Here is a 16,641-nt window from a genome sequence, read left to right on the forward strand (position 1 = left end):
TAGTCAGTGAACTAACAGCATGTGAAAAGCTTATTCCATCCAGGGGCACATGACTGCCTGGCTGGCTCGCTCAGGAGAGCATGCAGGTCTTCATCTCAGGGTGGCGAGTTCAAGCCCCAGGTTGGGTGTGGAGCCTACTTGGAAAGAAGAAAAAAAAAAAAAAAAAAAGAAAAAGCTATTCCATCTGGCCCCATGTAAGACCAGTCTCTCTTTGCTGGAGAATAAAGGATGGGAACAGGAGGAAAGGGAAGGATAGTTGTGAGCTTGTATTTCTTCCATTCCTCTCCCACCTGTCCGGCTTCAGTTTTTCCTGTTCTGCTCTGCAAAGTACAAGATTCAATTGCTTTGTGGGAGTAATCCACTGTCTGACTTGGCCTGGCTTCCTGTGTGGTTTCTTACTCCACAGTGACCTCTGCTGGGGTTTTAGTTTGATTCTGAGCAAGCCTGGTTTGAGAGCTGGGGTCTATACCTTTAAGGCAGTACCTGCTTGTTTACTAATGCACCTGGTTGAAACCACTCCCCAGAGGAAAAGTGCCTGGAGGTTGAATCAGAGAAGGAATGATCTGAATGAGATAGGATCCTTCAGGAGAAAGTGGGTCCATGCTGGCTCCCTGCTCCTTGGCTCCAGGCGTCTATTACTCTATTTTTCCTTTTGGTTTGGCACATGAGGTTGATATTCGTTCTGGGCTATGATCATTTTCCAGGAAAATGTACAGAAAGTGACAGATCCATGACAGGTCCAGAAACATCCCTTTAAAGACGAATACCAAATTTTTAAAAAGACAACACAAAAATTGATTCTTTTCTTGCTTTTCCTGAGCCTGTTCTTTTGAAATCTTCAATATATCCTTTTTTTTTTTTAAAGATTTTATTTATTTGAGAGAGACAGTGAGAGAGAGCATGAACAGGGGGGAGAGGGAGAAGCATGCTCCCCTCTGAGCAGGGAACACAACCTGGGTCTCCATCCCAGGACCCCGGGATCATGACGTGAGCCCAAGGCAGATGCTTAACTGACTGAGCCACCCAGGTGCCTCTCTATTCTAGTTTTTTAATCCAGCACAGGAGGATTTTTTTTTGCTTTGTGGGTTTTGTAATGCATGGAATTCAGAGTAAAATCCATTGATGATAACTTTATGATAAGTAGGTTATAATTATGTGATAATATTGAAAGTAACATTTTCTAGTGTGTAAAAGTATTTTAACATCTGTAATTTTTTGTGTGCAAAATCTGTATTAACTAATAAACTTAAGTAATTATATTACTAATATCCCCTTTTACAGAAGAGGAGACAAAGCTCATCAAGGTGAATGTCCTGTTCTGCTGATTAAATGGTAGAATGTGTAACTTGAACATCAGGTTTTTTGATTTCAAATCCCCGGGTCTTGTCTTTACCACCAGTGAAGACCAATGCAAGAATATAACCAGAGGACAACATTTTTTTTTTTTTTAAAGAGATTTACTTATTTGAGAGGGAGAGAGAGATCATGAGCAGGGGAGAAGGGCAGAGGGAGAAGCAGACTCCCCACTGAGCAGGGAGCCCGACTCTGGTCCCGACCCCAGGACCCTGGGATCATGACCTGAGCCGAAGGAGACGCTTAACTGACCGAGCCACCCAGGCGCCCAGCACATTTCTGAGTTGTTTAATACATGTTAACTATTTTTGTTTATAAATCACAGAAGTTTATGTTAACATGAGATCATTGAATTACCATGCTAATGGGGTCCAGGGAATTAAACATCTTTGGGAAAAGCTTCCTTCTAAAGCTGGTATATTTGGGGATGATTTCTAAGAGTGTCTAGATGTGAAATAGCTGACGGAAAGAGAAAAAAAATGTTCCCAGGATTAGGGACTGATTTTAAGAAGCAAGTAGAAATATGAGAGAAGAGAAGCCTGCTCAGATGAAGTGCAGTTCGGGTTAGGATGCGGGCAGGCATCAGTGGCCATAAATGAGACCGTATTAAAATTCGCGGGGATCAGGAATGCAGATTACACAGGGTGCTTGTCAACCAGCAGTTCTAGAGCAGTGAGAGTGGATACCAAGCACTGTTGCATCCACTGTGTCATGTTCAGACTTGGGCTAAGTGGCAAATGGCATGTGGTTAGAACACTGGACGAGGAGTTCATTGCCTTCTGGTCAGCCTCCCTAGGCTTCAGTTTCGTGTGGGTTAAATGAACGAGGAGACACTGGGCTTGTCTGCCCCAGAGGGTTGTGAGGAGCCAGACACAAGGAATGTGGAAGGGCTTACTATAAAATATGCCATGAATCAAGGGGACATTTTTTTCATAGTGTCCATGCTTTGTGTCTCAAATCTATCTATTTTTTTGTGGTATCTGAAAACAGGTGGATGAACTTCTGCATATATACAGCTCAACAGCCGATGGTGTTCCCCGAGACAACACGTGGGAAGTCCAGACCTACGTTCATTTTCAGGATAATCAAGGGGTTACTGTAATGATCAAGCCAGAACATAGAGTAGAAGATATTTTGACTCTGGCATGCAAGGTAATGGATTTTGCTGTGGAAATATGTCTCAGTAGAAAGAATCATTAATGTTGCCTCCCTATGCCTTTTAAATCTGTGTGGTATTTAGGACCTCACTTTCTATACTAGGGAAAAGATTAACATCTATTAACCAACATGTTTATTAATGGACATATTTATTACTTTAATTAGCATTCTCTTCCTCCATCTTTTAGAAGAGTGAGTTGTTAGGTTATGGCCCTTTGCCTTCATGAAGAACCTGAGCCGTTTTACTGAAATTCCTAATGTGCCTTTATATCTAGAATAAACATGAAGACTGTTGTTATTTAAGTTCCTCAGGGACAGTGCTCCGTAAGAAAGTGGCATAAACTTCGAAGTAGTTTGGTTTACTCCTAAGCAGTTTTATCGAGTTTCTCTAGATTAAACGAGTGACTTGATACTATTCACGGTTGCTTCATGGAGATTGTTATGAGATGGTGTTTTACTCATTATTCAAACTGGGTTTTGTTTCTGAAAAGAATGCTCACGCTAAGTCTTAAAGAGAGCCTGCTGAGGTAATAGACTGAACATCAGAGCAGAGGTTTTTAATCCACCAGGTGGCGCAGTAGAGCTGAACTCTTCTTAAGTTTCAGAGAAAATGCCATCAAATAACCTGGCATGGTGAGAAAAGGCATGTGGACTTTGGTAACTCTTTACCATGTACACTTAACAGATGGGAATAATCAGTAATTTTATCTTTTAATAGTCTTGCTTTGACTTAAGCCTTAGGACACCAGACATTTATGTATGTAGCTTTACATTCTTATCAGTTTAATGTCCTCTTACTCTGTTATGTAAGGTTTTTATTCAGACAACCCACAGTATTGTTTTCTACCAACAGCACGAGTTACGAAGTGCATAGGTCTGTAAGTGATAGAGAATGCCAGAAGTCGGAGTGGGTCAGTTAGACCCAGTTACAGCATAGGCCTGAGATAATTTGTGAGTGAGTGAATGAGCACGTGTATAAGCATTTTCCTTTTGAAAAACCATTTTTGGGGTAGGAAATTCCTAATTCTGAGGTCTGTACAATATGAGATTTTTCACATTTCACACAATGTCTCTACTTCAGTAATGAGAAACAACTTAGGTAAAACCAGTGTGTAAAATGTTAGTACCTGCTGAGATGGTAAGATCTATCCTATCGGATAATATACTACTCTAAGTTCTTAAAAATACACCTCTTGCTTTTTAGTGATAAGCAGTGTCATTTAGAGAAAACCTTCTTAAAAGTAATTATTTGTCCCGTCTTTCTTTTTTTGCACATTTAAATTTCAGCTCTTACGTATGGGTTTAAACTCCACACATTATATACGGTATTTCCTTCAGAAATGTCCACTTTGATTTTTAATGGACAACGATGAATTTAGAAAGAACATTTAAAATCTTGAATGGCTGTCTTTTTTCTTTACAGATGAGGCAGCTGGAACCCAGCCACTATGGCCTACAGCTCCGAAAATTAGTAGATGAAAACATCGAGTACTGTGTCCCTGCACCATATGAATACATGCAAGAACAGGCAAGTGATTTGAACCACGTCTAAGGCCTCTTGATTTTTTTTTCTTTCAATTTTTTATTGTTATGTTAATCACCATACATTACATCATTAGTTTTGGATGTAGTGTTCCATGATTCATTATTTGCGTATAACACCCAGTGCTCCACGCAGAACGTGCCCTCTTTAATACCCATCACCAGGCTAACCCTCCCCCCACCCCCCTCCCCTCTAGAACCCTCAGTTTGTTTCTCAGAGTCCATCGTCTCTCCTGGTTCGTCTCCCCCTCCGATTTCCCCCCCTTTATTCTTCCCCTCCTGCTATCTTCTTGTTCTTTTTTTTTTTCTTAACATATATTGCATTATTTGTTTCAGAGGTACAGGTCTGTGATTCAACAGTCTTGCACACTTCACAGCGCTCACCATAGGACATACCCTCCCCAGTGTCTATCACCCAGCCATCCCATCCCTCCCACCCCACCACCACTCCAGCAACCCTCAGTTTGTTTCCTGAGATTAAGAATTCCTCATATCAGTGAGGTCATTTGATACATGTCTTTCTCTGATTGACTTATTTCACTCAGCATAACACCCTCCAGTTCCATCCATGTCGTTGCAAATGGCAAGATCTCATTCCTTTTGATGGCTGCATAATATCCCATGGTGTATATATACCACTTCTTCTTTATCCATTCATCTGTCGATGGACGTCTTGGCTCTTTCCACAGTTTGGCTACTGTGGGCATTGCTGCTATAAACATCGGGGTGCACGTACACCTTCGGATCCCTACATTTGTACCTTTGGGGTAAATACCCAGTAGTGCAATTGCTGGATCGTATGGTAGCTCTATTTTCAACTGCTTGAGAAACCTCCATACTGTGTTCCAGAGGGGTTGCACCAGCTTGCATTCCCACCAACAGTGTAGGAGGGTTCCCCTTTCTCCGCATCCTCGCCAACATCTGTCGTTTCCTGACGTGTTAATTTTAGCCATTCTGACTGGTGTGAGGTGGTATCTCATTGAGGTTTTGATTTGGATTTCCCTGATGTAAGGCCTCTTGATTTTAAAAGTCAGTTATTTGTGGGGGGTGCCTGGGTGACTCAGTCGGTTAAGTGTCCGACTCTTGATCTTGGCTCGGGTCTTGATCTCAGGGTTGTGAGTTCAAGTCCCGAGTTGGGCTCCATGCTGGGTGTGGTGCCTACTTAAAAAAAAAAGTATGTAATTTGTAGGAGAGGGGTGGAATTCTGTTTTAATTTGGCGTCTAGTTTGGAAATCATTAAAATAAATTTCCAGAGGGGCGCCTGGGTGGTTCAGTCGGTTGAGCGTTTGACTCTTGGTTTTGGCTCAGGTCAGGATCTCCGAGTCCTGGGACTGAGTCCTGCGTCAGGCTCAGTGCTCAGTGGGGAGTCTGCTTCTCCTTCTCCATCTGCTCTTCCCCCAACTTGTGCACATGCTGTCTCTCAAATAAATAAAATCTTTAAAAAAATTTTCTAAGATACTATGACATTAAATTTTTTGATTTTGTTGTTTTTCCTTTTGTAGGTTTATGATGAAATAGAAATCTTCCCGCTAAGTGTTTATGATGTGCAGCTCACGAAGACCGGCAGTGTGTCTGACTTTGGTAAGCACAGTAACCCAGTCGGAGGGACGCCTGGGTGGCTCAGTCGAGTAAGCGTCTATCTTTGGCTCAGGTCATGATCCCCGGGGTCCTGGGATCGAGCCCCGTGTTGGGCTCCCTGCTCAGCGGGGAGCCTGCTCCTCTCCAGCTCCTCTTGCTGTGCTCTCTCTCTCTGTCAAATAAATAAATAAAATCTTAAAAAAAAAAAAAAAAAGGAACCCAGTTAGAGAGCCATGTTGTCCATCCATGTCTAGTTTGCTCCAGTATCTTCGGACCTAATTTTTTTTTTTCTTCATGTTTACATTTTCAGTGTCAACTATGATAGCAGTTTCTGAAATTCCTCTCATTTCCTTCATTTCTATTTATTTGTATTAGGCTCAAAAGATGCTTATTAATAGGGGAAAATGCCAAAATAATGAAAAGGAATAAGTATAAAAATTGATGAGTTTGAAAGGATGGTGATAAGAGTAACACAGTGCGTTTACTGGGTGCTCTTCTGAGCCGAGTAACTCCGGATTCTCCTCCGTGCCTTTGCTCTCAGCTTTTCACCTGCCGGAAATGGTGCCTTTCACTGCCGCCCACCCCCCCCGTTCCCTCCTCTCTGTGGAAATACACCGTGGCCTCCAGGAACTAACTAAAGGTCTAACTTTCTTAAAGAAGCCTTATATGACTGCTTTACCTTTAGTTTAAAAAATGAAGGGTCACTATTATCCACGTCACTTTGTAATATTTGATTTTTGCATTTCCATTTGTTTGTCTTTAAACTTGGCTTTAAGCTCCTCATGGACTGTACTCATGTCTTAAAGTTCATTTCAACATTTTATTCTGTCTTTTACCTTGGGAACTCAATAATTAGATAATGATCATCAATACATATCTCCATAAAAGACTATTTCTTGTTGAATACATCGATGTAATTTTTTTCCTTAAAAATGAATCCAGCTGATCAAATTGCAGTCATTGTAATATGTTAGTTTTCTTGGGATTTGTTCTTTGTGTCTTTTTAAAAAATTTTATATAATCGACATGTTCTCTGTTTTTAATTTACATAGTCTATTTTGACCCAATGTTAGGTTGGTTTTTCCCTCTGAAGCCTTCTTAGCATTTTGTCTGTATTCTGTTGACCTTCACTCTACTTTCCTTGGTGGGTGTTTGTGAATCTTCTTTGTATTTGAATGACTGAAGGACTGAATGAAGACACTTGCAAAGATGCTTTGTGGTGATCACAGTCCGCCAGGCTCTGCCCGAGGCACAGAGGAAAAGGGTGGGGGGGGACACATCATTCTTCTTATTGTCAAAGAACTCCCAGTATTATGGAACCAAGACATGGAAACAGGTGCTCCCAACTGTGGAATCAGAGAGAAGAGCACACCCAGGTGAGGGAGATGCATTTAGAGGCAGGGCTGTCTCACCTGGGTTTTGCACAGAGTCACATTTAGGGCAGGTACGGTATCCATCCAAGTGGTTTTCCACCTACTTAAAATGCTAACCCCATACAGAGTTGTTTCTTAACAAATTATTTTGTATTGAACTGAATTTAATTTATTTCAATAAGAGTATTTTTTTTGGTTTCAACTTCTAAAAAAATTAAAAAAAATTTAAATCGTAAAACGCCTGTAACAAAGTTTACCATCATAACCATTAAGAATGGTTAAAAATGACAGCTCACTGACGTTAAATACATTCCCATTGCTGTGCAGCCAGTGACAGCGTCCATGTTCAGAACTATTTTCATGTTGCAAAACTGGAACTCTGTATCTTTTAAAACCGTCACTCCCAATTCCTCCTTCCCATCCCTTGCCTACCACCATTCTGCTTTCTGTCTCTGGATTTGACTGCTCTCAGTATCTCACATAAGGGGAACCATACAGAATTTGTTCTTTTGTGACTGGCTTATTTCACATAGCATAACGTCCTCAAGGTTTGTCCGTGTGATAGCATGTATTGGAATTTCTTTCCTTTTTATGAGGGCGTAATTCCATTGCATGTACAGTGCAGTATTGCATTGTATTTATCCATTCATCTATCAAAAGATGATAGCGGACTCCTGGGGGGCTCCGTTGGTTAAGGGTCTGCCTTTGGCTCAGGTCATGATCAGGGTCTTGGGATCGATCCCAGCATCGGGCTCCCTGCTTGGCGGGGAGCCTGCTTCTCCCTCTCCCTCTCCCCCTGCTTGTGTTCCCTCTCTCGCGGTATCTCTCTCTGTCAAATAAATAAATCTTAAAAAAAAAAAAAAAGGATGATCAGGTTGCTTCCACCTTTGGCTGTTGTAAATAATGCAGCTCTAAACGTGGGTGTAGCGTCTCCGCTTTTGAAAAAGGTTGTGCACTCGTATTGAACCCTTAGATCTGACATGTTCCTGATTTTCTGCCCCTGCCAGATAGCTGTGCTTTCTCAATACCCATAACTTGACTTCCTTGACGCTGCATACTTATGAGAAAAGATGTTCAAGGGAATACTGCTGATTAAGTTGGAGAAATTAATTAGTGTGCTGAATTTAGACTTGTTTTTTTCTTTTATTGTCACTCGTAGGGTTTGCAGTGACAGTGCAGGTGGACGAGCATCAGCATCTCAGCCGAATATTTATAAGTGATGTTCTCCCTGATGGCTTGGCATATGGAGAAGGTCCGTGTGGCACAGAGTGTCTCTGTTCTCTCTTAATTCAAAACTATGGAATGCAGTCTGCCTAGTGAAATGTTCTTGTTAACAGTTTTGTCAGAAAATGGTTTCTCCTAGAACTAAAAAAAAAAAAAGGCAAACTTAATAGTTTAATTGAAAATGCATACGTATATATATATATGTATATATATATATACGTATATGGAGAGAGTATTTGGGGGGTTTTTTTTGAAAGAGAGTATGTCTGCACACAGACACAGTACAGTGCATGTGTACAGAGAGATGGAGAAAGGAAACGGGGTGCCGGATAGACACAGATAAATGTTACTTTCCATGGCATTTAACATCAGGTAAATAGAGGAACAATGAATTTGAATGATGGTCAAATGGTTTCCCCCCCCCTTTTTTTTTTTTTAAGATTTGTTTACTTTAGAGAGAGTGTGCACGATCGGGGGTGGGGCAGAGGGAAAGAATCTGCAGCAGAGTCCCCCAGGGCGATGAGGGGCTCCTGCTCAAGACCCTGACTGAGATCATGACCTGAGCCGAAAGCAAGAGTCGGACACTCAACCGGTTGAGCCATCCACGCGCTCTTGGTTTTCTTTTTCAACCTGTTCCTTCTGGGGGCACCTGGCTGGCTCAGTCCGTTGAGCACACTATTCTTGATCTCCAGGTCGCAAGTTTAAGCCCCACGTTGGGCAAAAAGCTTACTAAAAAAAAAAAAAAAAAAAAACAACCAACAAAAAAAACCAAAAACCAAAACCCCAAGCTGTTCCTTTTAATCCCAGTCTTGAGAGAGCTGAAATGCGTTAACAGCGGCGTCCGGATACTGTCCGTTTTGGGCTTTGCTTTGAAGACAGCAGCAGAATGGTCCCTGAGAATACATGCTTTGAGTGTGTGGCTGTCCTTCACCTTCATGTTAAAATACTTCTCTTAGTAATTTCTCTTCTCTTCCTTTTGTTTCCTCTTCCTTGTTCTCAGGGTTGAGAAAGGGCAATGAAATCGTGACCTTAAATGGGGAAGCTGTGTCTGATCTTGACCTGAAGCAGATGGAGGCCTTGTTTTCTGAGCAGAGCGTTGGGCTCACTCTGATTGCCCGGCCGCCAGACACAAAAGGCACCTTGTGTTCATCCTGGTCAGACAGTGACCTGTTCTCAAGGGACCAGAAGAGTCTGCTGCCCCCTCCGAACCAGTCCCAGCTTCTGGAGGAGTTCCTGGATAACTTTAAAAAGAATACAACCAATGGTAAGGCTCCTTCTTCACTGCCGGTATCAACAGCTGATAATTTTAGGCTGTATATTTTGCTTGCAAACTTAGATTATTTAGGGCTGTTCAAAGAATGTTTTCTCATTTATTAGGAGAAGAACACAGATGCCAACCCAGTAGATTTAATCAAAATTTCATGCACTGTGGAAATTAAAACACTTTCATGAAAATAGAAAATAAATTTCTGCACAAAAGAATATCCTTTAAAATAGCAGAATCTTTAAAAAAAAAATCACCCAGGATAATTTTGTATTGTAATTGCTTTGTGATTGAAGGTAGATGAAAGCCAACATAAATGACAGAGTTTGATTTTCTATTCAGTTGAATCTAAGGCAAAAAAACATTTTGCAGCAATCTTTTGGGTTCTTAGAATAGTTGATACAATTTCATTCGTTACCTCTTTTGTAGGTTCCTCAGCCCAGTAGGTAGTAACTCAGTCTCATAATTCTTTACCTCTTTTGTTAAGTGACTGCTTTCTCAATAAACTGCGAACTTTTCATGTAGGTCGTAAATTTTAAAATTTTGGCAAGGCTTAAAAATGAAAAGTTGTATGCCAGCTTATTTTTCTAAAGGTAAAATTTCCACATGAGGAAATAATCTGAAGGTCAATCTGAAGGTCTGGATTTCTGAGTTTATTAATTCATGCATAATTCATATGTTGCAGGCAAGTAAATCAGAGGCTCCAGCTATTACTGAAAACCTGTAGTTTCTCTCCGTATTCCTGGAGGAAGCTGGTCAAGCCCTGACATGAGACAGAGAGCATAGGGTGTTTATGTTAAGTGTGCACAAAGGAATTTTTTTTTTTTTTAGATTTTATTTGTTTGTTTATTTAGGGGGTGGGGCAGAGAGAGAGAGAGGAGAGAGAATCTCAAGCAGGCTTCTGCACTGAGCGCCTCTGCTTGATGTGGGGCTCAGTCTCACGACCCTGAGATCACGACCTGAGCTGAAACCAAGTGTTGGATGCTCAATGGACTGAGCCACCCAGGTGCCCCCACACAAAGGAACATTTATACTTAATTGCAGTGATAATGGATTTCCAATTGAAATCTCTGCATGATTACTAGAAATGAATGAAAAACACAAAAAGAGGAGTTCGGATAGATTTAATTATACAGCAAGTTTATTAGGTCATTTTTGGAATTAAAAAATCAGATGTATGATTTGTGATTCAATAAGGTGTATAGTGCTTTCTTCTCTTGGGGCTTCACTCCAATTTAAAATGCCATTAAATTGACTATTGGCATATAAAACTGGATATCATAAAGCAAAAATCATGATGGAACTAATTAATTACTTGGTTATATTAGGGCCATCACTCAGTGACCCTGGGCTCTGGTACAGGCCTGAGCATTCCACATAATACATGCATGTGTCCATTCGCTGGATTCATTATTCTTGAGGGATACATTCAATGCCCTTTATAGCTCTATGTATTTTATCATAATAAATTACTGCAGAGTCTATAACACTTTGGTACTGCAGGAATGAATTTCTATAGAAAGCAGCAAAAGTGGCAAATTTACCTTTTTTTTTTTTTAATAGTTAAGGATCAAGCAGGTCAGCTAAGACTATTTACCCCTTTTTGTTTGTTTTGTGTGGAAACAATTCAGAGAGGTCCTGGGTCCGATAGCCATTATATGGGGCACCTGAGTGGCTCAGTCAGTTAAGCGTCTGCCTTCGGCTCAGGTCATGATCCCAGGGTCCTGGGATCGAGCCCCACATCGGGCTCCCTGCTCAGCGGGGAGCCTGCTTCTGCCTCTGCCCCTGCTCCCCCCCCCCACCCTCGTTCATGCTGTGTCTGTTTGTCTCTCTCAAGTAAATTAAATCTTCAAAAAAAAAAAAAAGCCATTATATTACCCCAGGGAGCCATTCTGATGGTGGAAAGCTCTATAACTTACCTGTGCGGTGCTGATGTCTGTGTATACAGATGGCTTAGCTAGTCAGACCGGCAGGGCTTTTCTATAGCTGGTCGTCCTACAGGTCCCCGTAGGGTTACAGTGCATCCCTCCGCTCGTCCTGCCCTGCCCAGTGCTCTGCTGCAGCCAGGACAGGCAGGAGAGCCGTACACCGCCCCCCCCCCCCCCCCCCCGGCCCCCCTGGTTTCCTGGCGAGGCCATGCATCTGGTGGGGGGGCTGAATCCCTGTCCCCGGGAGCGCCCCACTACCCTTCTGCCTGCAGTTCTGCCGTCTGGGTCCCTCACTGTTCCACAGTAATGTGCCTGCCTTGAAAACACAACAGCCATGATGGGCGGCTTCCCCACACGCTTTGCAAATACAGAATTTATTTGTTTGCTTTTTGAAGCGAAAGCTTGTGCAGGAAGAAAACGCCTATGAGTGAACATCTCAGAAGGACGACTCTGTATTTTTAAGGTTGGGGAAAAGAAAAGGGGTGGGGGGCGGAAATTGGAAGCTAGAAGAAAAAGCGTGAGTCCCTCATTTGTGCATAGTATCGAGATTGTGCTCGGGAGCCTGCATGGGTGAAAGGGGAGGTGAGGGGGCAGGTGAGGTGAGGTGACAGGCACGCGGGCCTGTGAGTCCCGCCTGCATTCGGGTCCTGGCTGTGCTTGCCCGGGTGCGACCTCGGGGCAGCCCTCAGCCGGGGACGCATGGGTGCTGGTGGGGGACCCCGAGCTCCCTGCCCCCCACGGGGACAGTTCTGCGGTGCTTACCACGATTCGGCAGGGGGTCCCGGTAAAACTGAGCCCCACGTGCACGTAGCAACCTCGTTTTCACACCTTTTATGGGCTTTCTCCCCTCTTGGGATCACCTACCCTCTGCCTTCCCTTGGGCCTCTTGGGGTCACCTTCCAAATAAACTTGTAAACCCACGTCCTCGGCTTGGACTCTGCTTATGGGGGAGCCCATATGGAGACACGGAGCCTTGATTTCGCTCCTGGAAGATACGGTTTCGCCCCTCACCCGAATAGGTCACTCTGAGGAAGTCCACATCTGTACGGGTCTGGCCCAGCTCCTTACGTGTCAGGAATTCCGAAAATGGGATTCTCCTCTCCCCTCTCCCGTGCAGCTTGATGCTTTATGAAAAATTACCTTGCTTTACTTTGGCAGTGAATCAGAAAATGGTAGTCCCATTTTCTTGCTAAGGTTAAAAATTACACAAAGGAAAGAACTTAAAGGACTTTGATAAACAATTTTTCAGTCAACTTTGAGTTATACTCAGAGGTGAGAGTCTGCCTTCCCCTCAGTTTTGTGTTCCCTCGACAATACCAGAGGCATCTCCAGCCCAGTACTTGAAACGAAGGAAGATTTTCCCATTTTGTTTTCCAGAGAAGCCAATCCTCTGTTAATAAAAAACAAACAGCTGGTGCTCTGGAATGGAAGACCTTTTTTTGTTTTGTTTTGTTTCAATAGAAACAAGAATATAAGAAGGTAAAGGAAGAAACTGCAGGGTTGTTTTGGGCATATCTTGACTGTCCATGATGAAGGTTTACTGATTTCCATATTGGGTGCTTAAAACATGTGAGGCCCTAGGAATAAGCTACATTGGGTTTAGGGGTTTTTGGTCTTCTTCAGGTTTTGGTCAGGTATCCAGAAATTTATATTTGTTAGCTTTAGTCTCTTGATCAGGTTAGAGCAAAACAAAATACCCTCCTTATTTACGTATCTGACTGAAAAAAGTGCCAGCAAGAGTAGCAGGTCCTGAGGAGCCCGGGCAAGGATTATGACTTGCTATTCCGCGTCTTTGCTTTTCTAGATAAGAAGCATACTACTGGCATTTGAGACTCATTGATATGTGCTCTGGTTAGGAAAATGGTTCTCAAACTTCTGATGCTGAAGACTCGCCTGCTGACCTTGGGAAAATGCATGTTCCTGGGTCTGGCCGTCAGAGAGCCCCCTGCAGGAGGTTTGGGGTAGTGCAAGCTCCATTGTTAACCTGGCTCCCTCATGTGGCCCCCAAGGCGGGGTGGGGTGGGGGGCATTAGTCTAAAGGGAGGTGGGGCTGACCCTGAGAGGTAGGTCATACCCTTTCTTGAACCCTTGTGTGCCAAGGGTTTGAGGGTTAAATGAGATCATCTGTGTGAAGTTCTCAGCAAGTGATAGCTGTTGTGTTTGTGTGTTGTTATTCTCGGTGGGGGGATTATATGCCGCAGACCACCACCACTGTCCTGAGTGGCTCAGAATGCAGCCAGCTGACCTGTGAGCTCAGCTCATTTGTGCAGTAGCCCGCCCTCAGGAGACACAGGCCCACTCAGCAAATTGAGTACACGAGGAGCCAAGAACGAACAGTAGTCACGGGCTTCCTGTGCCCTTCCTGTGATCTTCCGTGAAGAGTGGAGCAGACAGGAGCGCATCTAGAGCTGATGTGTTAGTTCCTTGGTTCCCGTGGACGTGAATGACCATTTGATTCTTGCCTCCTTCTGCTTGGGTTATCTGCAGTAGAAAGAGAGGAAACGTGTATAGGGCTGTATTTGACTGGAGTGGAGATCTCATCTGTAAGGACTGACTAGAGAGAGATTAATGTTGTGGCTGGAATCCCCCAGCGAGGCTGGTGTTAGGTTCGAGCCAACAGGGCCGCCACGGAAGGGCTTTGGCGGGCCAGCCCCTGATCATCCCAGATCCTTGTGGGTGCTGTTTTTTTGCGGTTTATATTGAAAACCCCTTTTCTAGGGTATGCCATCTTTGAGAAATTCCAGCAGCTTTTTAGAGAGAGTCCTATGGGGCCTAGAGTTTCTGAACCAAGTCTTTCTGTCAGCGTGGAGCCCATCGTGGCATTAACGTAGTCTCCGTCTGTAAACGGCAATTAACACTGTGCTGTGAGTGTCGGGGACTCACAGGAGACAGAAGAGAGAGGACCTAGGTTCCTGCTCCCACTCAGACCGCATCAGCCCAGCAGTGCTGACCCAATGATGAAGGTAATTGCAGCCTGAGGTTCTTTTTTTAATTCCCTGCCTGGCGCTGAATCACTCTTGTTCTGAATTGATGTATGAGGTGTGTAGATTTTCACGCTACCAGAAGCCACTTAGATGCAGATTTGCTCTTTGGAAGGAATTGCTCCTGGGACTGTATGTGTCCCTTATACAGCTTCTCACCAGGGGTGAGGGGCAGGGGGGGTGCAGTTACCGAGCCGGCTCTGATGTGGCACACCTGCTGATTTCCTGTTGACGAGGATGAGGGCATTTTGGCTTCCGTAGCCTGGTGTAGGATGACGAACAGCTTTGAGCTCAGGGAATGCTGTTTGTATGTGTAACTGCTGTTACTGCAGCGAGCCGGCTGACGCCCCAGGATCCTTAGGTGTAAAAACAGAGGGGTTCCTAAAGATGGTTGGTACGTTAAAAAATTTAAAAGAAGGGGTGCCTGGGTGGCTCAGTCAGTTAAGCGTCTGCCTTCAGCTCAGGTCATGATCCCAGGGTCCTGGGATCATCCCTCATCATGCCCTGCTCAGCGGGGAGCCTGCTTCTCCCTCTCCTTCTGCCACTCCCCCTGCTTGTGCACTCTCTCTAAGTAATAAAATCTTTCAAAAAAAATTTAAACAAAATTAAAAGAAAATAAGAGTGAGAAATAGACCGCTTTTGCCAGGGCACAGAACGTTGGTCTCAGAATCTTTGTTGCCGATAATGGTGCTGATGAAGGTCCTTGTCAGTTTGATCAGTGGACGTGAGAGGGTGGTTTTCTGTGAGCAGAGCGGGAGTTACAGACCTTGGATACGCACTCTCTTGCCAAGCTTAGTGTTGTTGGGGCATTTGGTCCCCTTTGCTCATTCCTCGTCCTTCATTGAGTCGCTTGTTTATTTAACAAGTAAGCAATAACGTTCTGCTAAATGCAGATACATAAAGATGAATTAGACATTATTTTCTATCCTCAAGCTTATCGTTGAGTGGAAAAGTAAAACGCTTGTAAATAATAATTCACTATTAAATCTTTTCAATAAAGAGAGAAGTCGTCCAGCTCAGAGGTAGAATTCCCACTGATTTTTCTGTTTATTTTGAGCAAAGGGTCCAAAAGGGAGGCATGAGAAATGGGGGAAAGGTTAGCGTTTGCCTTGAGCACTGTAGCTGGACAGTTTCCTGTCGGGGGTGTGTGTGTGTAGTGTGAGGTCTGGAGGGCGTTTCACATACAGCACTTAGAGCTCACTTGGCTAGTGTGTGAATGGGAAATGAAATTGGAAAGCCTGTTGGGGCCAGATTGTAGAAAACCCTTAAATTGCAGGAATTTGTAACATGTCCTGGCCTGTATCTGAAAAACAAACAAACAAACAAAAAAACCCACCCAAAACAAAAAAACTGGCGAGTACTGCATTACTTTCTCCTACCTTGAGCAAAATGCAGAGGATTTGTCTGGTCACTTATTTTCTTTTTTTAAAAGATTTTATTTATTTAGCTTACCCACGAGCTCAGGGGAGGGGCAGAGGGAGAGGGAGAAGCAGACTCCCCGCGGAGCAGGGAGCCCGATGTGGGGCTCGATCCTAGGACCCCGGGATCATGACCTGAGCCGAAGGCAGATGCGTAACCGAATGAGCCACCAGGTCATTGGTCATTGTTTTTAATGACCACAAGACCTTGCAAAAGAAATACTCAAATAAATGTTTATTTCTTGGGAAAGAATGAATAAATGAATTACCATAGGTATCCTATAAAACCAAAGTGCTCCTCAGCATGTGAAGCCATGGCCAGAATGGTGTGGTCCTCACAGTGGTCATTAGGGGGGTGCCCCATAGCAAGGAGGACGAGGCATTGTTGGAACTGAGGGGAGAGCTGGTAAATAAAGTTTGCCCGCATTTTGAGTTAAAAACCAGTCCTATATCACCTCTCCTAATTGTAAATGGAAATTCATCTTTCAGGTAAAAATCTACAGAATTTCTCTGAGGAACACTGTGAAATTTCTATGGGAGATGTCCCTTTTACTAGTCCTTTGAGAGTTTGGGAGAACTGGGTCAAATCTCGTCTCCCATGCAGGCAGAGTAAGCCTGGAATTGTTAGGTGTGGTTGGAAAGAGGAAGCTTTATAGGCTGTTACATAAAAGAAAAAAAAGCTCTGACTGTTCCTGTGTCTATCATGAGTGCTGATTGCTGCATGATGCTTGTCTGCATTTCCATGTTGGTTCTTTGTAATGGGCTTGGAAGTGAATTAATACTGCTGACTTTCTCCTTCCTTGTGAAAGAATTGAGACCATC

The 16,641-nt window shown here is 43.5% G+C and overlaps 1 protein-coding gene across 15 annotated transcripts in view; it reads left to right on the plus strand.

Annotated features, from left to right (window-relative positions):
• Positions 1-16,641, plus strand: part of TIAM2 (TIAM Rac1 associated GEF 2) — a 224,380-nt gene that overhangs the window by 150,612 nt on the left and 57,127 nt on the right. For 13 of the 15 annotated variants that reach the window (XM_025866368.2, XM_073894136.1, XM_073894128.1 and 10 more), the window contains 5 exons: positions 2,344-2,505; positions 3,935-4,039; positions 5,556-5,634; positions 8,164-8,256; positions 9,229-9,492. In XM_025866368.2, coding sequence (XP_025722153.1) covers positions 2,344-2,505; positions 3,935-4,039; positions 5,556-5,634; positions 8,164-8,256; positions 9,229-9,492 — 703 coding nt within the window. Of the gene's footprint in view, positions 1-2,343; positions 2,506-3,934; positions 4,040-5,555; positions 5,635-8,163; positions 8,257-9,228; positions 9,493-16,641 lie in introns of those variants that run through there. The other 2 variants (XM_073894138.1, XM_025866370.2) reach the window with 2 other exon arrangements.

Source organism: Callorhinus ursinus, unplaced genomic scaffold (genome assembly GCF_003265705.2).
Source record: "Callorhinus ursinus isolate GAN/ISIS: 27379988/994484 unplaced genomic scaffold, GSC_fseal_2.0 scaffold6, whole genome shotgun sequence".
Lineage (NCBI taxonomy): Eukaryota > Metazoa > Chordata > Mammalia > Carnivora > Otariidae > Callorhinus > Callorhinus ursinus.